At 42.1% G+C, this 24,149-nt stretch overlaps 1 protein-coding gene across 3 annotated transcripts in view; it reads right to left on the minus strand.

The window, feature by feature from the left end:
- The window catches only part of ARHGAP26 (Rho GTPase activating protein 26), a 643,079-nt gene that overhangs the window by 490,669 nt on the left and 128,261 nt on the right, over nucleotides 1-24,149 (minus strand). For all 3 annotated transcript variants that reach the window (XM_089673029.1, XM_089673028.1, XM_089673027.1), the window contains exons 2-3: nucleotides 9,422-9,517; nucleotides 3,322-3,383 (exon numbers count right to left, since the gene is read on the minus strand). In XM_089673029.1, the coding sequence (XP_089529155.1) occupies nucleotides 3,322-3,383; nucleotides 9,422-9,517 (158 nt within the window). The remainder of the gene's footprint in view (nucleotides 1-3,321; nucleotides 3,384-9,421; nucleotides 9,518-24,149) is intronic.

Here is a 24,149-nt window from a genome sequence, read left to right on the forward strand (position 1 = left end):
GTAAAAGGGAGGATCAGAAAAGACAGGATCAAACAGCCTTTTTACACAGTGCAGAGGATTAACCCCTTAGGTTCCACATTGAGTATAACAAACATGCTTTACTGCATATACAGACTGATTTTACTGTTGTGGGTTTAATAACACTTTAAATACCAAACTACCTTGACAAAGCCTGCCACCACTAAACAATGCAAATGTATTAAAAGGAAAAAAGTTGAGCATAACCTCAATTCCCACTTCTCAAACCTTTCTAGTCCCTTTCCAAAAATTAATATAATGTGTTCAAAACCAAATTAAGTCTGCCAGGAAGCTTTAGACCTGGTTCACACGAACGTTTCCCGCACTGCATTGCAATGTATTGTGTCCATGCAATCTGCTGCAGGTATCAATGTTAAATTAAAGACACCCCGAAACAGATTTCAAAATGCAGTGTGATTGTCAGATATCAGATCGCATGGGTGTTTACATCAGGTGCAGAAAAAAAAAAAAGGGTCCTGCACCATTTTGGTGTGGATGAGATGAGATTTGCGCCATACAAAATGTATGGTTTAAACCGCACAGACATTGCATGTGATGTATCAAATAATAATAAAATAAGCGAGCGCTAAAACAATCACAAGCAGCCAAAGCACCAAAAAGGCAAACCAAAAAATCTCCAAAATAATCAAAGACAGAAAGGTGTGGCGCTGAAGCAATAAATATCAAAGTTCCAATATATATGCATACATGAATTGCTCTAAATCACATATGTGGAGAGAAAGTGACAAAAGTGCAAATGCGTAAACCTAAAAAGTGATAATGGTGAGAAAGAAATAGTGCTGGGTGTCAATTCACATACACAGTCCTAAAAACAGTTCATAAAGGTGCTTAAAAGTGATGATCCATCTGAAAGGATCTCAGGTAGGTGCTCTTTATGTCATCCAGGTGATGTGCCGTGAATATGTTAGGAATACGCACTCACCAGATGCACAACTGTTATGTGCATATATGTATATGTATATCTCAAGAGGTCTGCCAGAGATCACCTTCAGGACAGGATCAGCCTGGTCTGGTCACAAACCAATATGTATCCCCTTCCCTTGGGCAGTTTGCAGCACCTTAAGCCTTACTCCGGAATGGGCTCTGAATTGAAGCGGATCGTCACCTGCGGCACTCTCCCTGTCACATGCTAAATGGGGAGCACATGTTCAGATGCTTGGAAGCTCACAGAAGAGTATCCGATGCACTGGTCTCACTAAAGCACATGTCAATCAAATGAAGAGGAAAGCAGATGTATACACGTGTGTTAGTGAGACCAGTGCATCGGATACGCTTCTGTGTGCTTCCAAGCATCTGAACAAGTGCTCCCCATTTAGCATGTGACAGTTAGAGTGCCGCAGGTGACGATCCGCAACAATTCAGAGCCCATTCCAGAGTAAGGCCTAAGGTGCTGCAAACTGCCCAGGGGAAGGGGATACATATCGATTTGTGACCAGACCAGGCTGATCCTGTCCTGAAGGAGATCTCCGGCAGACAAATTGAGATATACATATATGCACATAACTGTTGCGCATCTGGTGAGTGCGTATTCCTAACATATTCACGGCACGTCACCTGGATGATGCAAAGAGCACCTACCTGAGATCCTTTCAGATGGATCATCACTTTTAAGCACCTTTATTAACTGTTTTTAGGACTGTGTATGTGAATTGACACCCAGCACTATTTAGTGCTCACCATTATCACTTTTTAGGTTTACGCATTTGCACTTTTGTCACTTTCTCTCCACATATGTGATTTAGTGTAATTCATGTATGCATATATATTGGAACTTTGATATTTGTTGCTTCGGCGCCGCACCGGTCTTTGATTATCGCATGTGATGTGCACAGGAATGCGGTGCGATTCCTGTGCAAATCACATGCAATGTCCCGCACCACACAAGTGTGAACGTAGGACTTAGGGCGATACTAAAGGTTAATTCTTATTTTTTTTTTTTTAATAACAAACATGTCTATACTTACCTGCTGCGTGCAGTGGTTTTACACAAAGCAGCACAGAGCCTCCTCTTCTCGGGTTCACAGCAGGCTCTCCTGGCTCCTCCTTTCTGTAGGGTGCCCCCATAGCAAGCAGCTTGCAATGGGTGCACCCACTGCTCCATGTGTCCATTCACACACGGAGCCATGGCTTAGCGCACTTGCTGTCTCAGCCAATGAGGAGGCAGAGACCTGAGACAGCCGAGACTGTCATGCACATCGCTGGATCTCGATGGGGCTCAGGTAAGCATTGAGAGGACTGGGGGACTAGCTGCATAGAATGCATGAAGGTAAAAAATCTCTTTAGCCTTTACAACCACTTTAAAAAGGAAAGGAATATAACAAATATTTTTTTGCTCTGAGCCCAGTATCTGCTTACAGTAACTGCCCTGGGCTCATAATAAGCAGGTATATCACTGAGTATTGCTTTGGAAGGATATTGTAATTATATTAGACATTTCTATGCTCAGAGGAAAGAAGCCAATAACATTTTGGATGTTTTAGGAAATGCACTTACGGTACATTTCTAGAAGTTTTTTCCATTCAAAAGGATTTTTTTTAATATATATTTAATACAGGTTTATAATTGTTCATTTTCCTGGCTAGTGCTGTAGGAAAACTGATCACACGATAAACTACGTGGACTGTGTACTGTTAAAAAGGGGTTCTAACATTCCAAACTGGCCAATCCATTATCTCCTGTGAATAGACAAATGGAACATAACCTGGTCAGGCAACTGTCTTCTAATAATTACTGGTACCTTTACTTCTCTATGGATCTTAGACAGGCTATGGAGATTTGCCAAGCAGGGCTTTCTTCTGCATGACTTAGAACTGGCCTTCCTGCAACTGATCATGGTCTTTAAAACACATGATAGCGGATCGGACTGTTTACATACGCTGTAAACAAAAAAAAACAAAAAAAACCTGTAGTTTGCGGCTTAAAAAGAAACCTACAAACCCTGCAATAAAACGCAAGCATACCTGTTCTCTTTAACATGGTTAATTTACAATAAAGTAGCATAAAATAAAAATAAGGTTCAACATTATTAAAGCAGTTTAGCCTGGTTTTAGGCCAGCTTGTATTTTATGGTTTTAATGTACAGTAGGAAGACAATAAAGAAAACATACAAACACCCATTGTAATGACCCATGATGCTGGAGTCTAACAACATGACACAAACCCAATGGCTCTGAAATTGAAATGATTTACTGGCCATAGTGCAAGCTCTGAGACATGACACACCTGCTAGGCTGCATTGTGTTTGGCCATTTGTCAACATCCTGTGTCAGTGGGACCACTTACCATCCGCATCCGCTCATCTTCAAGATTGCCCAGTACAGCAGCGAATTCCTGCAGAGACCTGGCTGGAGAGGCAATGGAAGGAAATTAGAACAATACTGTGCCGCCACAAGGGATGTCAGCATACAGCAGCAGTACAGATAGCTTCCTGTATGAATGTCAGCAGACTTGCTACTGGGATTGTTTCCATGTGTACGTCTTCTGGAGAGAAAGTGAAGTGGGCTTCCAATATTACCAAAATCTTATTGTCATTTCTAATATTTTCTATGTTTAGTAAACTGCAATGAGAAGGTTCCCAGTGCACTATGGCTTTTCCTTGTTTCAGACCTAACCAGTTATGGCATACTGAGAAGGCAGGTCAGAAACTAAAAATAATGTTTTTGTTAACAATTAGGTACGGGGACACTTTAAATAGACTAGATCTTAATTGTATATTTCTCTCATGCTTTTGCAGAGTATGACAAAAGACACCATATCACATGACTGACCAGCAATATTTGCTATACTTCATCTAGGAAAGCAATATAGAAAAGGGAATGCTGTCAATTTGTGTGGTCTCCTGCAGCAAAGCAACATCTGAATAATCAACACCAACAATATCATAGTTATCATAATTAAAACAACCTATCCTGTACAGAAAAAAATGTGCTATCTGCCCTTGCAGACTTCTTTCTGACAATGCTAGTTACAAGGCTTTCTCTAGCTTCAGTACATTATGAATGATATTCAATTAGTATAATTTATCAATATCAGAGACAAAGTATTGAGCAACTGACAGGCAAGTAGCATTTTGGAAGGTCAGGAATGGTAGTATACCTAGTTTTCTCACCACAGAGTTCCTTTAAAGCAGAGATGCTTAACCTGTGGCCCTCAGAGCCGTCTGATGTGGCCCTTGACCCCAAACCAGGGAAGTGCACTTTTATTATATCATGCGAGTTTGGTGTGCTTTCTGAAAGTGCATCACACCTGCAAGATATAAAGCACAGTTAATCCGCAGGAAAGTCGCAGGTGCACTACTGCGCAAGAAGCCTTAAAGGGGGCTCAGAAAACGAAGGGTTCGTTGAGATTTGCAATTTGGGGGAGCAGTAAAACCCCATAGTTGAGATGTGTTTTTACCACACACTCCCAACCAGTGGTGTAGTATGAGGGGTTGCAATGGCAACCCCAACCTATGCAACCTCCCTGTCACATTCTGTTTTACACTTGAATGGGGTGGTGGTGGGGGCATATTATACAGGGACCAATCTCCTCCATTTTCCTTCTGCCACTGCGGAAATACACCTTCTCCTCCTCTCCCGCTGGCATTCAGCAGCTGCAAGAGGAAAATGTTCATTTTGCTAATCAAAATAAAAAATCAAAATTCCATTAAATTTCATTGCGGCTGGTTATTTATTATTTATTTCAGGTACGCCATCAATTTACGCAGCACTTTACATATATATTGTACATTCACATCAGTCCCTAACCCTCAAGGGGCGTACAATCTAAGGTCCCTAACTTACATTCATACATATACATACTAGGGCCAGTTTAGACAGGAGCCAGTTAACCTACCAGCATGTCTTTGGAGTACCAAATCACTTAAGTGGCCCTCGCTCTCCAAAGCACCCCCCGCTTTAAAGAAAGACTCCACTTTTGCAGAAATATCACTTGTACAGGCTGCACTAGAGAGGAGGTAATGCCACCAAAAGGGATGAGGAAGAGGGCAGAGCCAACTGCAGAAGGGGAAGAGAGCCCAGGAACCCCATGCGCAGCCTTTTCCTCCTCTTTGCATGTTCCTGCAAAGGTGACATGATAGCAAGAGGGAGCAGTGGTAGAGTTTGTGATGGCAGACTTGCCTGCTGCCAGAAGGGGTTCTGGGCTTTGGAGTTCAGTGTCAGAATGTCAGGGGTGCTGTGAGGCAGTAAGGTTCAGAATCAAGGGTGTAGATGTATGGAGATATTATGTCTGAGTGAAATGTCAAGGTACAGTGTTCTTCATAGGTCGGAATGCAGCACACTACAACACACATGCCACTGGTTTTACCTCCACCTCCCTGCATTCCAGAACTGGCTGCCTTACTGGAACTCACATTAAAAAAAGAACTACAGCCAATCATTGATCAGTGGTCATGTGATAGCTGAGTTTTCACACTTCGAGTCGGCAGAGTAAAGATGCAGCATCTGACCGATGCTGCATCCACCTAAGTATACTTATACTTCTCTTTTAACTTGTATGCAGTAACACTTTACAATGGAACAACATAGTAGGAAGGGGCCTTAAAAAACATTTATCTGTACTGCTGTTCATGTAAAGTGTGGACTATGAGAACTCAGTACCTGGGTCCTGCTGCATGTGCATGCACAGTAGTCCTGATACAGTGGACCCTAGCATTATGTGACAGTGCTGTTGGTCTCCTCTGACCTGCAGAAATCCCTTTACATACCAGCAAACAGCTCCTGGAATAGGAAGTCTCCCAACAAGGAACTGGACCTGAATCTTTTTTTGGGAATGCACTGCACAGCAAAACAGTAGTATACATTTCAAATCGGTTGCTCTGGCACACTAAGATGCCATTAAAAATGAATGCATGTGCAGTGTATTATCTACAGTAACACCGTAAAGCTGGCCTAATTACATGAATTCTCTGCAATAGGACCTCTTTACTTTCTAAGACTATTGTAAACCTAAAGGGTTACCAGAAGTGCAGATGTCCATGTAATGTCACCAAGAATGATCAGGTGGTGGTGATAGTGAAAGCAAATCCTCCCAAGTAGCAGCCTGCCTAATATAAGTGCATAGAAGTCAAATGTCAATCAATATCTTTGGAATAGGTAAAGATAGCAATCTGCAATAAAGTCAGCTAAAATCCATTCCTTAATGATGTTGAAAGCCAGAGGATGTGCATGGCTTCAAGGCACATAGCCATTTCAGGAAGCTATATGTGTCATGCTACCTATTTCTTTGTAAAATTCCATACATTATATTAGTGGTGCGAACCTACCAGATTGAAATTCACTGACCGACATGACACCAAAATCTTAATGGCACAGCCATTTTTTTACTGGCATTTCCAAAAGTTAAAACATTACAGTTTTCAGTTCCAATATTTAGGTTACAAACAAGCACAATATGCAATTAGCAATGTGATTTAAAGTATAACTAAAAGCAAAACCTTTTTTTTATAGTTTTGGATAGAGTGGAGGGGGATTTGAACACCTGACCGTTTGTATTGCTGTCTGTGCCCCCCATTAAGGAGATACATCCTATTTGTCCTGTTTACCATTATCATTGAAAGTGAAAGTAAAAGAAAATCCCAAATTTTTGGTTGTCCCCAGAAAAGTAGAAATCTTCCAATTTAAATCTTCCAATGGGGACACTAGGTCTGGTGACCTGGTCCCTAAGGAATTCCCTTCATTTCTTGTTTGGCTATGGGACAGGAAGTGAAGGGAAATATCTGCAATGGGACAAAAGAAAAAAAAAAAAAAAAAAGTTCTGCCTATAGCCAAAAGACGGCTACAGCACGGTTGTCCAGTTCTGGGAGGGCGTCATATGACGTCCTCCCAGAACACGCCCTCCCGCGCACCCCCAGCACTCTGTTAACGCTGTGTCCTACAGATAACATGATTAGGTAAAAGGCCAATCACAGCGTCCTTTTACCACGTGATCAGCTGTGTCCAATGACACAGCAGATCACAACAGTTGCTGGTTATCAGCTGCAATTTCCTCAAGCTGTCACAGCGTGAGAAAAGTACTGCCCATAACCAGCAAATGACACAGAGGACATCTGCATGAATCATCAGGGCACGGATGATCAGTGCCCAGCAGTGCCTCCCAACAGTGCCCAGCAGTGCCTCCCAACAGTGCTACCCAACAGTGCCCATCATCGTTGCATATCAGTGCAGCAGCATCAGTGGCTCCTCATCAATGCCCACTAGTGTCGCCTTATCAGTGCCGCCTCATCAGTGTCCATCAGTTCTGCCTATCAGTGCTGCCCATCAGTGCAGCCTCATCAATGCACATTAGTGAAGGAGAAAAATTACCTGTTATCAAACTTTTATAACAGAAACAAAGAAAAACACTTTTTTTTCCACATTTTTTCCTCTTTTGTTGTTAATAGTGCAAAAAATAAAAAACACCCAGTGGCGATTAAATACCACCAAAAAAAAGCTCTATTTGTGTGTGAAAAAAAATGAATAAAAATGTCATATGGGTACAATGTTGCATGACACTGCGATTTCCATTCAAAGTGCAACAACACTGAAAGCTGAAAATTGGCCTGGGCACGAAAGGGGTAAAAGTGCCCAGTAGGCAAGTGTTAAGGTAGATATTAAGGCAAAAGCATATTTCTTATTTTTTATAGTAAGTAGCTCGAGGACAGCACAAGAAATTAGAATGGGCAGGCGCGCACACAAAACTGACTCTCACAGTGGCAATGACAGCAGTGTGCAGCAGCACAGATGATGATGATGCCTCACAGACATGACACAACCCCTCCTGTGTCACAGTGACAGTCTCCACGCTATGTGGTTCCTTCAGTCCACTCCAGTCCAAACAGTACTGACAGTCCTGCTCCCGGCTTGCCTTGCTCCCACACACGAGACTACAGTCACTACGCTTGGCTCCCTTGTGCCATGACATCACACAACACACTCAGGCACTGCCTCCACCAGATCCACCCCCTGCTGGCACAGCCCAAACACACTGAAGCAGGTGCGTGAATGGTCTTGGCAGGGATTGGACCGGAACTGCGCATGCACAGTTCCGAGCAGAGTGTCACATTCATATTTTTAATTGGCAAGCTTTTCCTGTCACGGGCATTTACTGGCAGGAGAAAAGTGCTGTTTTTTACTGGTTACCAGTAAAAATACTGATGGATGGCAATACTGCACTGTATGCAGCTGTCGGTGGCAAGGTGTAGCTGGATTGTGTCCTTGTGCCTCTTTAACTGTGGTAGTCAACCTTCTTGATGCAGGGGGCCACAAGTACAGCCCCTGAAGTCAAAGTGCCACACATAACAAGCAGTGAATGTAATTCTACATAAAGCTCTCAGAAATGCAACAAGAGACTACAGGCATGTTACAAGATGGTCAAAGTCTGCTAACATGCTATAGGAGTTTTTGGAGACTGGAGAGTCTAGAGACACACTACATGAGACTGCTAAAGACCACAGAACTTTACAAATTAATGCTTCCACCTTTGTGTTCCCTACAGCCCCCCCCCCCCCCAAATTATTTGTGCTACATTTAATATTTCTCTCAGCAAAGTCCATTATAAAATATCAAAGGGAAATATGGGCAGCACAGTGGCTAAATGGTTAGCACTTCCGCCTGGCAGTACTAGGGTCATTGGTTCAAATCCAAACCACGGCACCACCTGCCACCTGCCTCGAGTTTGCATGTTCTCCCTGTGCCCGCATGGGTTTCCTCCGGGTACTCCGGTTTCCTCCCACACCCCAAAAACATGCTGGCAGGTTCATTGGATCCTGTCTAAATTGGCTCTAGTAAGTGTATGTATGAATGTAAGTTAGGGACCTTAGACTGGACGCCCCTTGAGGGTTAGGGACTGATGTGAATGTACAATATATATGTAAAGTGCTACGAAAATTGATGGCGCTATATAAGTACCTGTAATAAATAAAAACATAAAAAGTGAAAAAGAATGGGTTGCACAGAAAAAGTAAGATAATGGGAGGGACATAAAACAAGCCATTTAGCTACTAGAACCTTTACTGGCCTGAGCAAGCAAGCACTCAGGCAAGGTAAAACAGACTACTGTCTGCTGGGGCTTCAAGGGCCACACAATAAGTGGTAAAGTCTGTATGTGGCCTCCAGGCCACAGGTTGGGCACCAGGCCTCTAGAATAACAAGGCTTGCAACATATTAATTAGATATTTGCCTGAGTCATATGCATACAGTAACTGGCACACTACAGAGCAGATACATGAATCAATAGGACAGATGTAATGAATGACAGTTATCATGTGGGTAGTGTGCCTGTAAGGTTGTTTGGTTTTCTTAACACAGTGGAAGCAACTAATTCTTAATGAGAATATGTTGGAATACTTTCAGTACCTATGAACAGTAACAGGTAAGTCCCAAAACACAGCACAGTCTTCACTTACCAATGCAGATTTCATCATCAGTTTCTGCATCGCCGATGCACCGGAATTTGAATTCATTCAGTGAACCAGCAAATTTCCTCTTTGCGGATGACAGAGCTGTAGAGAAAGAGAAATGATTCAGACACGTGCAGAGTGGAACATAATAAACCTGTTTACACACGGCCTGCAAGCACAGTATGATTAATAGGTTTGTAAAGAAATCATGCTGATATGATCAATGTATTTCTTTACATTTAAATCAAATATCCTACGTTCACACCAGAGGCATCTTGCTAATAGTAGAAACAGGAAATATTTGAAGTATATCATTAAACTCTAATTAATTTCTGACACGATTGCCACACTCTAATACTTGTTCATTCAAATGATTGCACCAAATGTACAGTACAAAATTTGTAGATAAGCCACGCATAAATGCTGGTTCACACCACAAGCTTTGTTAGAAAGCAGTCACTGGTGTGCGTGGTGTCGAAAGCGATGGATATGCACCAAACACAGAGCCTCGCACTGTAGCTTTTTTCTTTCTTCAAACTTTATTGAAATGTCACAAGGTGACATTTTATCCAGTCCTATTGATCGCAGCAGCGTAATGATGCAGTGAACTGCGTCACAACATGCTGCAGTGAGAAAAGAAAAAATACAGCACGCTGTACTTTTTTTCAGCACACATCAACGCAGTGTGGTGGTGTGAACTAGCTTGAATGTAAAGTGCGCTGCGCTTGCATATTATACTTACCTGAGCCCGATCTTGATCCAGCGCTGTGCCGTGAGAGCAGCAACAGCCACTGGCTCCTGCTCCTGTCAACCAAATCCAGTTATGAGGGAGCAGGAGGCAGCACCAAGATGCACGGTGTGTGTCAGTAGACACGCACAGTGCAGTTCAGGATTGAGCCCGCTCGAGTGCACCCATAGCAAGTGTCTTGCCATGAGGACTCACATGAGGCGGGGGAGGGGGAGAGAATGCCAGTGGGGACCCCAGGAGAGGAAGGCTGGGGCTGCTCCGTGCAAAACTGTTTATTTTCAAGGCAAAACAAAAACCCTTATAATCACCTAAAGAGGAGATACAAAAAAATGCACAAGCTGTGAAGTTCCTCTTTAAGGTGACTGTAGCCTTATTAGTGCACTTGCAACAACACAGTTGAGTACCGCCTGTGATACGATTTTCAATTTGGACGTTAAAGCGGTAGTAAACCTTAAAAAAAAAAACACATTCCTTTTGCGCAGGACGTGCATGGGAGTCATGGCCGCGGTACACAGCTCTGAAAGGACGGCATATAGATTGCGCTTACAGGGCTACATATGACACCATATTACATGATCAATACACAAATCAGTACAAAAAGGAGTGTCTGCAGGTAACAGTGAAGCATGGAGGAGGATTCTTGCAAGTTTGGGGCTGCATTTCTGCAAATAGATTTGGAAAGTCGGTCAGGATAAATGGTGTCCTCAATGCTGAGAAATACAAGCAGATACTTATCCATCATGCCATACCATCAGGAAGGCATGTGATTGACCCCAGATTTATTCTTCAGCAGTACAATGACCCCAAACATACACCCAACGTCACCGAGAACTATCTTCAGTGTAAAGAAGAGCAAGGAGTCCTGGAAGTGATGGTTTGTCCCCCACAGAGACCTGATCTCAACATAGAGTCTATCAGGGATTAAAGGAAGGGACAGAAGGATTTGAGACAGCCTACATCCACAGAAGATCTGTGGTTCGTTCTCCAAGATGTTTGGAACAACCAACCAGTTGTGTTCAAAATAATGTCAGTGTGTTGAAACAAGTGAATAAAGCTCAAAATCCTTCTAATAGCTTTTATTTTCATACACACAAATGCATTGGGAACACTACACATTCTATTCTAAATCAAAACATGAAGAAAATATATAAAATTTGTGTTGTTCCTCTAAAAAAATTTAAGAAAAGTGAATATTACACGGTTCAAAAAAATAGCAGTGTTTGTATTCTTCTTTACAAACTCAAACATTCACTATATAAACTGAAAAATGTTTGAAGATTTTGCTTTCCTTTGAATCACTTAATTAATATTTAGTTGTATAAGCACTGTTTCTGAGAACTGCTGTACATCTGTGTTGCATGGAGTCAACCAACTTCTGGCACCTGTGAACAGGTATTCCAGCCCAGGATGATTGGACTACATTCCACAGTTCTTCTCTATTTCTTGGTTTTGCCTCAGAAACTGCATTTTTGATGTCACTCCACAAGTTTTCTATTGGATTAAGATCCGGGGATTGGGCTGGCCACTCCAAAACGTCAATCTTGTTGGTCTGGAACCAAGATGTTGCACGTTTACTGCTGTGTTTGGGGTCGTTGTCTTGTTGGAACACCCATTTCAAGGGCATTTTCTCTTCAGCATAAGGCAGCATGACCTCTTCAAGTATTCTGATGTATTCAAACTGATCCATGATCCCTGGTATGCGATAAATAGGCCCAACACCGTAGTATGAGAAACATCCCCATATCATGATGCTTGCACAACCATGCTTCACTGTCTTCACAGTGTACTGTGGCTTGAATTCAGTGTTTGGGGGTCGTCTGACAAACTGTCTCCAAGCACTAGACCCAAAAAGAACAATCTTACTTTCATCAGTCCACAAAATGTTGCGCCATTTCTCTTTAGGCCAGTCAATGTGCTCTTTGGCAAATTGTAACCTCTTCAGCACGTCTTTTTTTCAACAGTGGGACTTTGAGGGGGCTTCTTGCAGATAGCTTGGCTTCACATAGGCGTCTTCTAATTGTAACAGTACTCACAGGTAACTTTAGACCTTCTTTGATCTTCCTGGAGCTGATTGTTGGCTGAGTCCTTGCCATTTTGGTTATTCTTCTATCCATTTGAATGGTAGTTTTTTGCTTTCTTCCACGTCTTTCAGGTTTTGGTTGCCATTTTAAAGCATTTGCGAACATTTTAGCTGAGCAGCCTATCATTTTCTGCACTTCTTTATATGTTTTCCCCTCTCCAATCAACTTTTTAATCAACGTACGCTGTTCTTCTGAACAATGTCTGGAACGACCCATTTTCCTCAGAATTTCAGAGAGAAATGCACTGTAACCAGCATGTACAACATTTACTGCCTTCCTTCCTTAAATAAGGGCAATAATTGCCACCTGTTTTACAAAAAATGAATGACCTGACTAATAGAACTCCACACTGCTATTGTTTTGAACATGCCCCTTTCAATTAGTGATTCAATTACACAGAATCAGCAGCATGCATGTCATGACTGTTGGGTCTGTTGGATTTCTATGACTCTACTACACCTGCTAGTAAATTATTTGTTATGTAGAAATATAATTTCTACCAAAAACAGTGATTGATCAGGTTAGTGATGTCTGACTGCTATTATTTTGAACACAACTGTATATATATCACACATACATACATATATATATACACACACACACACACACACACACACATACAGTCAGGTCCATAAATATTGGGACATCGACACAATTCTAACATTTTTGGCTCTATACACCACCACAATGGATTTGAAATGAAACGAACAATATGTGCTTTAACTGCAGACTGTCAGCTTTAATTTGAGGGTATTTACATCCAAATCAGGTGAACGGTGTAGGAATTACAACAGTTTGCATATGTGCCTCCCACTTGTTAAGCGACCAAAAGTAATGGGACAGAATAATAATCATAAATCAAACTTTCACTTTTTAATACTTGGTTGCAAATCCTTTGCAGTCAATTACAGCCTGAAGTCTGGAACACATAGACATCACCAGATGCTGGGTTTCATCCCTGGTGATGCTCTGCCAGGCCTCTACTGCAACTGTCTTCAGTTCTTGCTTGCTCTTCACACATACATAAAATATCCAGTGAGCGGCAGTTGTGTGGATGAAAATGCCTTGTTGATGTCAGAGGAGAATGGGCAGACTGGTTTGAGATGATAAAAAGGCAACAGTAACCTTGAAGCAGATGGGCTACAGCAGCAGAAGACCACACCAGGTGCCACTCCTGTCAGCTAACAACAGGAAACAGAGGCTACAACTCGCACATGCTCATTAAAATTGGACAATAGAAGACTGAAAACCGTTGCCTGGTCTGATGAGTCCCGATTTCAGCTGCAACATTCAGATGGTAGGGTTCGAATCTGGTGTAAACAAAATGAAAGCATAGATCCATCCTACCTTGTATCAATGGTTCATGAATGTGCAGCCGACTAATCTGCAGCATCTGCGTGATGCTATCATGTCAAAATGGACCAAACTTTCTGAGCAATGTTTCCAACACCTTGTTGAATCTTGGCCACAAAGGATTAAGACAGTTCTGAAGGCAAAAGGGGGGTTCAACCCGGTACTAGCAAGGTGTACCTAATAAAGAGGCCAGTGAGTGTATATCTATCCAGTGCTGGAGAAGATTTCAGGATGGTAAACATTGAAGAAGGCCACAGCTCTCAGACACAGTCAAGCAAACTCCTAAGTGTCTGGGTTAGATTAGGTTAGGGAAGGTGGACTGATGGGAATTTATAGGTAAGTATACTTGTCATGAGTGGGCAGTCAGTCAAGCACACAATTTCTTGTACCTTCATTGAAAAGGTGAAATAGGACAAAGCTCTCTTGGCCCTACCTCTCCTGGGGATCACAGAAGTGCACTTAATTCTGCACTCCTGTGTCCAAGATTCAGCTGTCAACTACGTCATTGAACCGGTCCAGAATCTGCTGGGATACCAAAATTGATCACCGAGAGCTTCAACCAGCCACTCCCTTCTTGCGCACAGCCCAATGCTCCAGTGAGTGCTGAAAGGACGGAACACAGAACCGGTGACTGACAGTCACTGGCTTTCTGCTCAGTGAAGACCAAGAACTCAGCGATCACTGGTCTCGGATTTCTCAGTTCTCGCTGTAGATCGATGCTGCAGCCATCTAGGTGAGTATGTACATTTGTTTTTTTGTGAACCCATACTTCTCATTTAAGAAGCAGAAACAACAACAACCTCACTTAATAATGTAACTACTGAACTGAAAGCAGAAAAAAGGAGGGTGCGGCTGCTTTGGTGAGTGTTAGTACTACAAAAAGAGGTAATAGAACTGTCTGGAGTCAATGTATGACTACTGGAACAAAGAAGGTCCCTAGTATATATTTCCAGTATTTCCCTGCAGCTTCTGTTTTTTTAGCACAAACTTTACAAAGTGGTATGTTTGGCAGCTTTAATATTTGACAAGTCACGGTATAAGGCTCAAGATCCCCTTTGCTCATTCTTGTGGTTTCACAGAAATCCAAAGTAAAGTTAGAAAATGGTTTTACCAATACTCTCCGGGTCCACTGTACTAGATACATGCCAGGATAAAATTACTATGAAAATATCTTGGCTGTAAATGTTACTTAGCTGTATATGCTCAAATATTTAAAGGCATTAGAAACCCTCCTACCTGTACCTTTTCATCTGCACAAGATGGACATTGTTCTGGTAGTTTCATGGTGTCATTTGTAAATATTCACATTCCGATGTAAGAAGTTTGTGTAGAAACATGAGCCATGGAACTACATAGGTTAATGAATTACCTCTGTAGTCTAAGAATTGACATTTCCTTTTAGGAAAATACATATCTCTCAGTCTAGTACTCTTAAGGTGAGAGTGAAGCAGCATTTAGATCTGACAGACACAAACAGGCAGAGCAATTAGCACAGAGATCACTATCCTGGAAGAGGTGTTTTCATCACATTAGCACTTCTACATCTGTGATGTAGAGGAAATGGTGAGCCATGAATTGAAAGTTGTGTGATGCAGAATAAAATGTTGCTTCTCCCCTTGGTGAATATGGACAGGCTGGCTGTAGCAATACATGGACATAGGAGAATCGATCAGCCAAGACATCAGCCAAAAACTGCAGCCACAACATGTGAGCCCATCATTACAAGTTAAAGTGGAGCTCCACCCAAAAGTGGAAGGTCCACTTTAAGACTTTGTCCCCAGCTCCCCGTTAAGGATTGGCACCTTTGGGGAGCGGGTATCCGAATTTGACAGGTACCCACTCCCAAATCTGCTTCCGATCGCCTTAGGTGATTGCACCGAAGTTGTCTGCCCCCCTCCCTCCCCGTAGTCTGCTGGATCACATGACAGGTCCCAGAAGACTATGGGACCATTCACAAAGTACAGCACTCTCGCGCATGCGCAGTGCGCACCCGGCTGTGAAGCCGCAAGTTGTCATAGCCGGGTGCCCACACTGAAGATGCCGGGGAGAGAAGACGGACAGTGAAAACAGCTGTGGTGAGGATACCACTGAACCAAGGGACAGGTAAGTGTCTGTATTTTAAAAGTCAGCCGCTACAGTTTTTGTAGCGGCTGACTTTTTTTTTTTTTTTTTTTAATTCAACTGGAACTCTGCTTTAAGGCGAACAACAAATGACAAAGGGGATATAAATTACACCAATACCCTGCTTAAAAAAACAAAAAAAAAAAAGGGTACAGTGACTTTAAAGTGAATCTGTCAAGTGCAAGTATTGTGGAGTAGACAGACAGTTCAAGGATCTATTTTACTATAAATGCATTCTGCCATTATCTAGTAACTACCATTGGAAAACCAGAGGTTTAGGAGGTTTATCAGCAGAAAAGAGAAAAAGGGACTTTTAGAATGCAGAAAAGCTCAGAAAGGAACACAGAGCATTATGATCATGTAATCTCAACTCTAAAGGTGTTACGCACTATTGTAATATTTCACCTTTAGAGATGAGATTACATGATCATACATCGTAGAGGGAGGTGTATTGTGGCACCACATACCACTCTGTTATTGATTTTCGATCACATACAATATATCTTCAACAAGTGTCTCACAGTTTAGGAGTGGCAGCACAGTTTAGGAGTGGCAGCACAGCATCTCAGATTTTTGTGCCAATTGCTAGCAGCAGCCTATATATCTTCTTTATCTGCTGCACAGGACACTTAGACCCACAGCATTATGGCACGGTTAAAAAATGTCATGTATTGTCATCGCCATGTCAAACCTTTCCAAATAAAAACATTCCTTATAAATAAATATTGTATATCCCACATGAAGAGAACAGTCATGTGAAAGAAAAAACACCTTGTAACCCCCCTCTTCCCCCCCAAATAATATCATCCAGCATAGAATAAATTCAGTGTAAGAAAATAATGTATAAGAAAAGAGTCCTGGGGAGTCCCCTAAGCTGCATATCCTTTGAGCCTGCCACAATGCACTCCTCATTGTCCTTTTTCCACTGTCTTCTGGCATGACCCTTGGTTCTCTGTTCCTCCCTTGATTTTGTATTGTGTTGCATCGCTCCTACCTACAGTAATTATTGAATAGTCTTGGAATTTTATCACCACGGTACCTCCTGAAGAAGCCTTTCAGCGAAACGCATGGAGACACAAACCAATCCATCCCTTTAACGCTTCTCAAACGCCTACGAAAATTCTGCATGTGGCAGTACACAGTGCTGTTCACACTGAAGCATTAGCGTCGCAGCAAAACTGACGGCTTGTGTGGAGTCAGGAGGAGTTGAAACCTCCCATTCAAGTCTATGGTGTCGCTCCTCAAACACCTGGCAGGCGTTTGCAACACGGTTGTGAGGCTTTGCGGAGCGTTAATACCATTTAACTTCATTATAGGAGTTTGTGGTGCGGTTTTAAACGCTTGGTAAAGGGCTATCAAAAGCCTCACAACCGTGCATAGGGAGTTTGGGGAGTGTTTGAGGAGCGTTAAAAACGCTTCCCAAAAACCTGTCTAACGCCTGTCAAACGCTATAGGGACGTTTGGCAAGAGTTAGAAATAAAGTCAAGTGTGAACAAGCCCCAAGTCTAGTTTCTTTTTTCTACTGGTACATATGCTTTACACTGGGATGTGGTGCTATGTATACTTACATAGTACCTCTGTTACACAATTACCACAGAATTTAGGACGTGTTTATTTAGATCAGATGAACAAACGCAGAAGCTGAATCAGCCCTAATGACATTTCTTTGCGCTATACCACTTAACCTCTCTGGCGGTATTCCCGAGTGTAGCTCCGGGTAAAGTTTCAGTACCAAAAGCAGTAACCCCAAGCTGCACTCGAGAATACCCTGCGGCGTTGCACTTCTGCACTTACCTTGTCCTGCGCTCCCACGATGTCCCCCCTGCAGCGTCCCCGGCCATCTCCTCTGGCCCATGCCGGCATCCGTCTTCTGCCGTTCCCTGCGAGCGTCGGGACATACAGGACGCATGGGGAATGGAACCGGCGGGAAATGTAAAAAATTTTTAAAAAGTGACATTCACTCAATACACGAAAATCACAGTTTAACATTACTGTATCAAAGCATTTCCCATACATTTTGTACCTAGTGCTTTGTCCTGTGCCCTGCCTGCATTTTTACTGTTCTTTCTGCCTGGAAACTGAGAAACGTACATGGCGTCCAAAAAGCGTCCCTTTAGGTCAAAAGCGCTTTTAGACCAGCTAGAGAACAGCGATAGTAAATTAGAACTACTTGCAGAATTGAGTGATAATGATTTGTGGGAAAATTCGTCAGACACTGAAAACGATTTTGCAACTTTGCTCAGTGATGTGCGAACTTGGCGCTATATTTCAAATTTCAGTGTTTTTGGTTTGATTAGATTAAATTAAATGTATTATATTATTTTTTATGATTATATTATAATTTATGATTTTGTGTTTCAAGTTTTATCATACCTGGGATGTTTACTAGACTCTTGTTCGGACAGATTTCAGTGAGTTATTCCTAAGAATTACAGGCCTACAATAAAAAAACAACATATTTCCATGCAAAAAAATGTACCGCTTTGAGCACAGAAATACTGGACATAATCAGACCGCTAGGGTGGTTAATGAACACAGCAATCACCTAATTGCATTCATACACTGTACACAGACTCTCTAAGGCTAGGTTCACATCATCTGGTTTCCTGCATGCCATGTTCCCACAGGTTCAGCAGACCATTTATTTGAATGAGATGCTGCACCTGTAGGAAACGCAGGGAATAGGTCCCTAAACCTTTTTGCAAAATGCACCTGCAGGGCAGCCCATGAAACCACAAGGTGCTGCGGTGGTGCTATGAAAAATTAATATAAAAGAATATTTTAAGGGACAGCTAATCAAAATTGCAACACTCTTTTGTTTTCTAACTTAGATTTGGTACAGAGGGTTGTACCTTTAACTAGATCACTTAACCTCCCTGGCGGTATTCCCGAGTGTAGCTCGATGTTAACTTTCAGTACCAGAAGCAGTAACCCCAAGCTACACTCGGGAATACACTGCAGCGTTGCTCTGGGTTCCCCATTTCACTTTCCTTGTCCTTCTTTCCCGCGATGTCCCCCATGCAGCGTCCCCCGCCATCTCCTCCGGCCGATGCCAGCATCCGTCTTCCGTTCCCTGCAAGCGTCAGGACGTACGGGGGGAAGTAACCAGTGGGAAATTAAAAATTTTTAAAAATTGACATTCACTCAATACACTAAAATCTGATAGTATTCCATTACTGTATCAAACCATTTCACATACATTTTGTCCCTAGTGCTTTGTCCTGTGCCCTGCCTGCATTTTTGCTGTTCTTTCTGCCTGGAAACTGAGAAAAGTCCATGGCATCCAAAAAGCGTCCCTTTAGGTCAAAAGCGGTTTTATACCAGTTAGAGAACAGTGATAGTAAATTAGAACCACTTGCAGAATTGAGTGAATGATTTGTGGGGAAATTCATCATCAGACACTGAAAACGATTTTGCGACTTTGCTCGGTGATGTGCGAACTTGGCGCTTTATTTCAAATTTCAGTGTTTTTGGATTGATTACATTATTGAATTAAAGCCTACAATAAAAAAACAAACATATTTCCATTGAAAACAATGTACCGCTTTGAGCACAGAAATACTGACAATCAAACCGCTAGGGAGGTTAAAAAAAAAAAAAAAAAATTGTGATCCTACTGAGGAAATTACCCTTTAGCATCTCACAGTGTGGCCACTGTGGCAGGATGGAGACACTTCCCTAATGGGCAACATTCCAAGTAAACCCTTTGCACAATACAGCCTTACATACCTCTAGAAACATTTTGGATAAAAACAAGGATTCCTAATTTGCATATATTTCAATACACATTCAAGCTAAGTGTTACCTCTGGCCACTCCCTACACTATGTGAAAAATGGGAAATAGGTGTGCATGCATAGTGTACCTAAAGCAAAGCTAAAGTTGCGCTGTCACAAACCGTGAGCAGGCAAGCTCTTTATTGTATAAGAGAGATTCAATGTTTCTTCTACAATAAGATGCACCTTCCTGCCTGCTCTCTGTCCTCTCAGTCACATAAACGGAGCGGCGCCTACTTACACGGCCGGCCCAGACTGTGTGCCGGGATGACTTTACCCTGCAATGGTCAATGAATATGGCCAAAGACCAGCACACAGAAGAAGATGCTGGTGAGAACAAAAGATCGAACCTTTGGGACTAAGGTAAGGTAAGGTAAGTTTAGTTCCACTTTAAAGTTACATACAGAGCCAATTTCTGGCAGTCACAACTGGATTATTGCAGTACCAAATACTGTCACTGACCATCACGTTTTTTTAGAACTGAAAAAAGTGCTCAAAACCAAATAAAATTTATGAGGTTCTAACTGGTCTGACCACAACTCATTTTCCCAATTCACCTGTTGCCCACTGCTATACTCCCTTATTTACCCCTAGAAACCTTTGTAAATAAGGATGTACAGCAATGTATAGCGTTAAAGGAGTATATTAGGTGTCAACACATGGTCCTCTAAAGCCTAGTATATTAAAGACGTGTATGTTGTGTAAGACCAATTTAACCTCTCTAATGGGGTGCGAGCTAAAAAAAACAAAAAAAAAAAAAACAAAACACAAAAAACCTCAGGAGGCTCTATTCCCTACCCCAAAATAAAAAAAGAATTCTTGGACTTTGTATGAAAGTTCATTTGGCAGCTGGATCATGTCTGTAGACTATTTAAAACAAAGAACCATTCTACAAATTGGACAAATGTCCACATTTGTGCCTATGGAGGAGAAGCATTCTCTGGCCATCACCCACGGCGGCTTATTTTGGGAAAACCATTAGTGATCAGCTGGCAAAATTTAACCCAGCCTATTGACTCTCCTCCCAAAAATATTCACCAGGGATGTCTGCCATTATCAGGATGGTCTACGTACAAAGAACTCTAAATAATTGGATCAGACAAACATTTTCTTACCTTTGTAGGATAGATTGTGTCCCTAAAATATAAAATGTGCTCCCTGCAAAAAAAGATATTTAACACTCACCTTTCATTCTGGTTCCTCCTGCTGGCTCCCACGGTACTACTGTGTCTTGTAGTGACATAGGGGCTTCCCATCAGTTTTTCATAAAGAACAACAAAAACCAGCAAAACTAACCCCGCCGATTTAACCGTTTCCCTAAACTTTCTAAAAGGGCCATTTGTTTGTCCTTCAGGGTTTGGGGAGCAGGACTGTGGACATTGGCAGTGAAAATTTTCTTGGCACCAGGAAGCATTAGCATTGCCACATCTGGAATTAGGGGTAGGAACAATGCCCCATTGTTGGTATCATTGGGAGGAATAGTGCCCCATTATAGGTGTAAGTGGGGGAAATGGTGCCCCATTAATGGTGTCAGTGGGGGAAATGGTCCCCCATTATTGGTGTCAGTTGGCAGAATAGTCTCTCATATCAGTGAGAAGAATAGTGCCCCAAGGGCCAGATAAAGGCTGCTATCTGGCCCCAGGGCCACAGTTTGGAGACCACTGCCCTAGAGGACATTCAAGTTAGAAATGTTCAGTAAATTTTATTAAATCCTTTAATATACCAAAGTTGTTTTCATTTACATTTGGTCTACTAGCGTAAGTGCGGTCTGCGCTACATCATAGGTAGGTTCACACCACAGTGTAAGCATTACATGTGCTGATGAGGTGTCTGTGGTGCAATTTTACATTGGGATTTATGTGCATTCTGCTGTTTTTGTTTTTATTGACACACTGATTTTTCTTTTTTTAACCTGAAGCATGCAAGTTATGCACTGTGCGATAAAATGTTGCCTGCTCCACTTAATTTGTAGAACATTGCCAACCCCATTGATGTGAACTGTCACAATAGAAAACAAAAGGTTTTTCCTTTACCATTGCCTTGGGTTTTTGTTAACCAACACAGTCCAATGAATGTGATGTTAAAAAGATCACAGTGCATGCCTCAGGTGATAACCGTCACAGTTGCCATTGTGCTTCTGTAAGCTCACATTCAAGTCCTCAAATAACTGCTGACGTAGCTGGTACTGTGTAGCACTATGGCAACTGCAGTTCTAAATGGAGGACAAGATGGCACTGTCCTTGGTGGTCAGGAAAGAGAAGGGTTTAGTTCCACTTTAACCCTTCCTGGCTCTATCCAAAATAGTGAAAACATTTTGTCTGGTGTTTTACTTTCACTCATATGTGTCAAGCATCAGTCTAGAATGTTTGTGGAAATCTACAGCCATTTCTGCAGAAATGAGTCTTCAGTATATCCATGAGCACTGAAAATATCTTTCTGCAGTGACAACCAGCTGAGTGCAATTACCCATTCCAAAAATTACAGGATACTACTACCTTAACTAATGAAAGAGTGTGAGTCAGACACATTAATGTACACAGCATTGTTAACGTCTATGGTGACACTTTGAGGTCTGATTTCTTACTTGCACCTGTGAAGTGAGGATTATTAAATTCTACACATGTCTGTGTTGAAACACTGGCTTGGATGCACTTGCCAACTTTCTGCTGATGAAATACAGGCAACATCTACAAACATTTATATATCACAGCAGGAAAAAAAATATGTAAGTATCCTAATTATGCTTTAAGTATTTATTGAAAAACATTGCTTGATGGGAATTTATCACTATATGCTGCATATACTCTGTCTTCACATGGCACCCCCAAGGTTACTTAAAAAAAAAAAAAAAAAAAAAAAAAAGAAGATCTCTCTTCTGAGTCTGCCAGAGCTTTTTTTTTTTTTTTTTTTTTTTAAACACTAGTTAAAAAAATGTTAATCAAGTATAAACCGATCAGCCATAACTTTATGACCCTCCACTTAATATGGAATAGGTTTCAGCTTGCAGCCAAAACAGTTTTGACCCCTTGAGGCATGGACACAACTAAACAATTGAAGGTATGCAGTGGTTTCTGGCACCAAGCCATCAACAGGAGATCCTTTAAAGCAGAGCTTCACCCACAAGGGGAAGTTCTGCTTTAAGGACTGCTCCCCCACTCCCCATTAAGGATTGGCACCTTTGGCGGGCGGGGGGAGCGGGTATCCCAATTTGACAGGTACCCGCTCCCACTTCCAGTCCGATCGCCTAGGCGATCAGAAGCGGAAGGTGTCCTCCCTCCCTGTAGTCTTTTGGAACATGTGACAGGTCCCAGAAGACTACAGGACCATTCACGAAGCGCATGCGCAGTGGACACCTGGCTGTGAAGCCGCAAGATGTCACAGCCGGTTGCCCACACTGAAGATGCCGGCCTCCTGGCATACAGGACGGCCAGTGAAACAGGCTGCGGGGGACACACCGCGGGACCAAGGGACAGGTAAGTGGCTGTTTTTTTAAAAGTCAGCAGCTACAGTTTTTGTAGCTGCTGACTTTCATTTTTTGACAGAGTGAGTGGAACTCCGCTTTTAGTCCTGAAAGTTGGGATGGTTTGGATGAGACTTATTTTTACAGCACATCCGAGAGATGCTTGATAGGATGGAGATATAGAGAATTTGAGAAACACAAGGTTCAAGGCCTTGGCTTGGACTCCAAACTATTCTTGGCTTCACTTCCACCCATACTGTATCTTGGTGCTCTCTCTTCCCCAGGTGACTGTAAACACACTGACACTGTAAAAGAAAACCTGATTCTTCACACCAGGCATCCTTCTTCCATTGCTCCGTGGTCCAGCTCTGATGCTCACGTGCCCATCGTAGGCACTTTTGGCAGGATCAGCATAGGTACCCTGATTGGTCTGCAGATACACAGCTCCATACACAACAAACTGTAAATGCCCATTTTTTCTGCTTTCAAAACATCAACTTGAGGGAGAGTGGGATTACTTGCTGCCGAATACATCCCGACTTTTAGATGTCATTATAAGGAGATAATCACTGTCACTTAACCTGTCAGTGGACATAAAGTTATGGCTGATCAGTGTATATTATCTCAAAAAAAAAGGTACCTCCTATTGTTCTCTGCCTCTTCCTCATCTCCAAATAACTTTTTCCTTTTGCTACTGTGATCCAACGTCCCGTTGGAAGGTGGCTAGGCTTGTTCTCTATGGTTTCACTGTATGTAGGAACATAGGCAGCCTCTCTTGGTGTATCCAATATGGTCTAGGAACTAAGTACTATGGGATGTGTTCAGGAGAGGCTCAGAAGTACACAGAGTATGTTACAAGGAAGTAGAAAAACACAGTAAAAAAAAGTACTGAAAAATAGATTTCAGGGCCATTCAGTAGTGAATGTGTATTGATTACTTATGGAGAATAAGGATATCATTTAGTGTCACTTTAAGTAATCGGCCCATGCCTATCTTTTTTTCTATGATGAGCTGTTGTCCTGTGTGACAGACAAAAGTGGAGGCTTAGTCACCAAATTAAAGTTTTTGTAAACCCTCAGCTTGTAAAACAACCCATTCAGTTTAAAATGAATGAAGGGAAAAACATTTGTGTATAAATATAAAAAACATTATATACACACACACACACACACACACACACACACACACACACACCT

This window comes from Staurois parvus, unplaced genomic scaffold (assembly GCF_062004578.1).
Source record: "Staurois parvus isolate SC_StPar_1 unplaced genomic scaffold, SC_StPar_1.0 ptg000133l, whole genome shotgun sequence".
Classification (NCBI taxonomy): Eukaryota; Metazoa; Chordata; class Amphibia; order Anura; family Ranidae; genus Staurois; species Staurois parvus.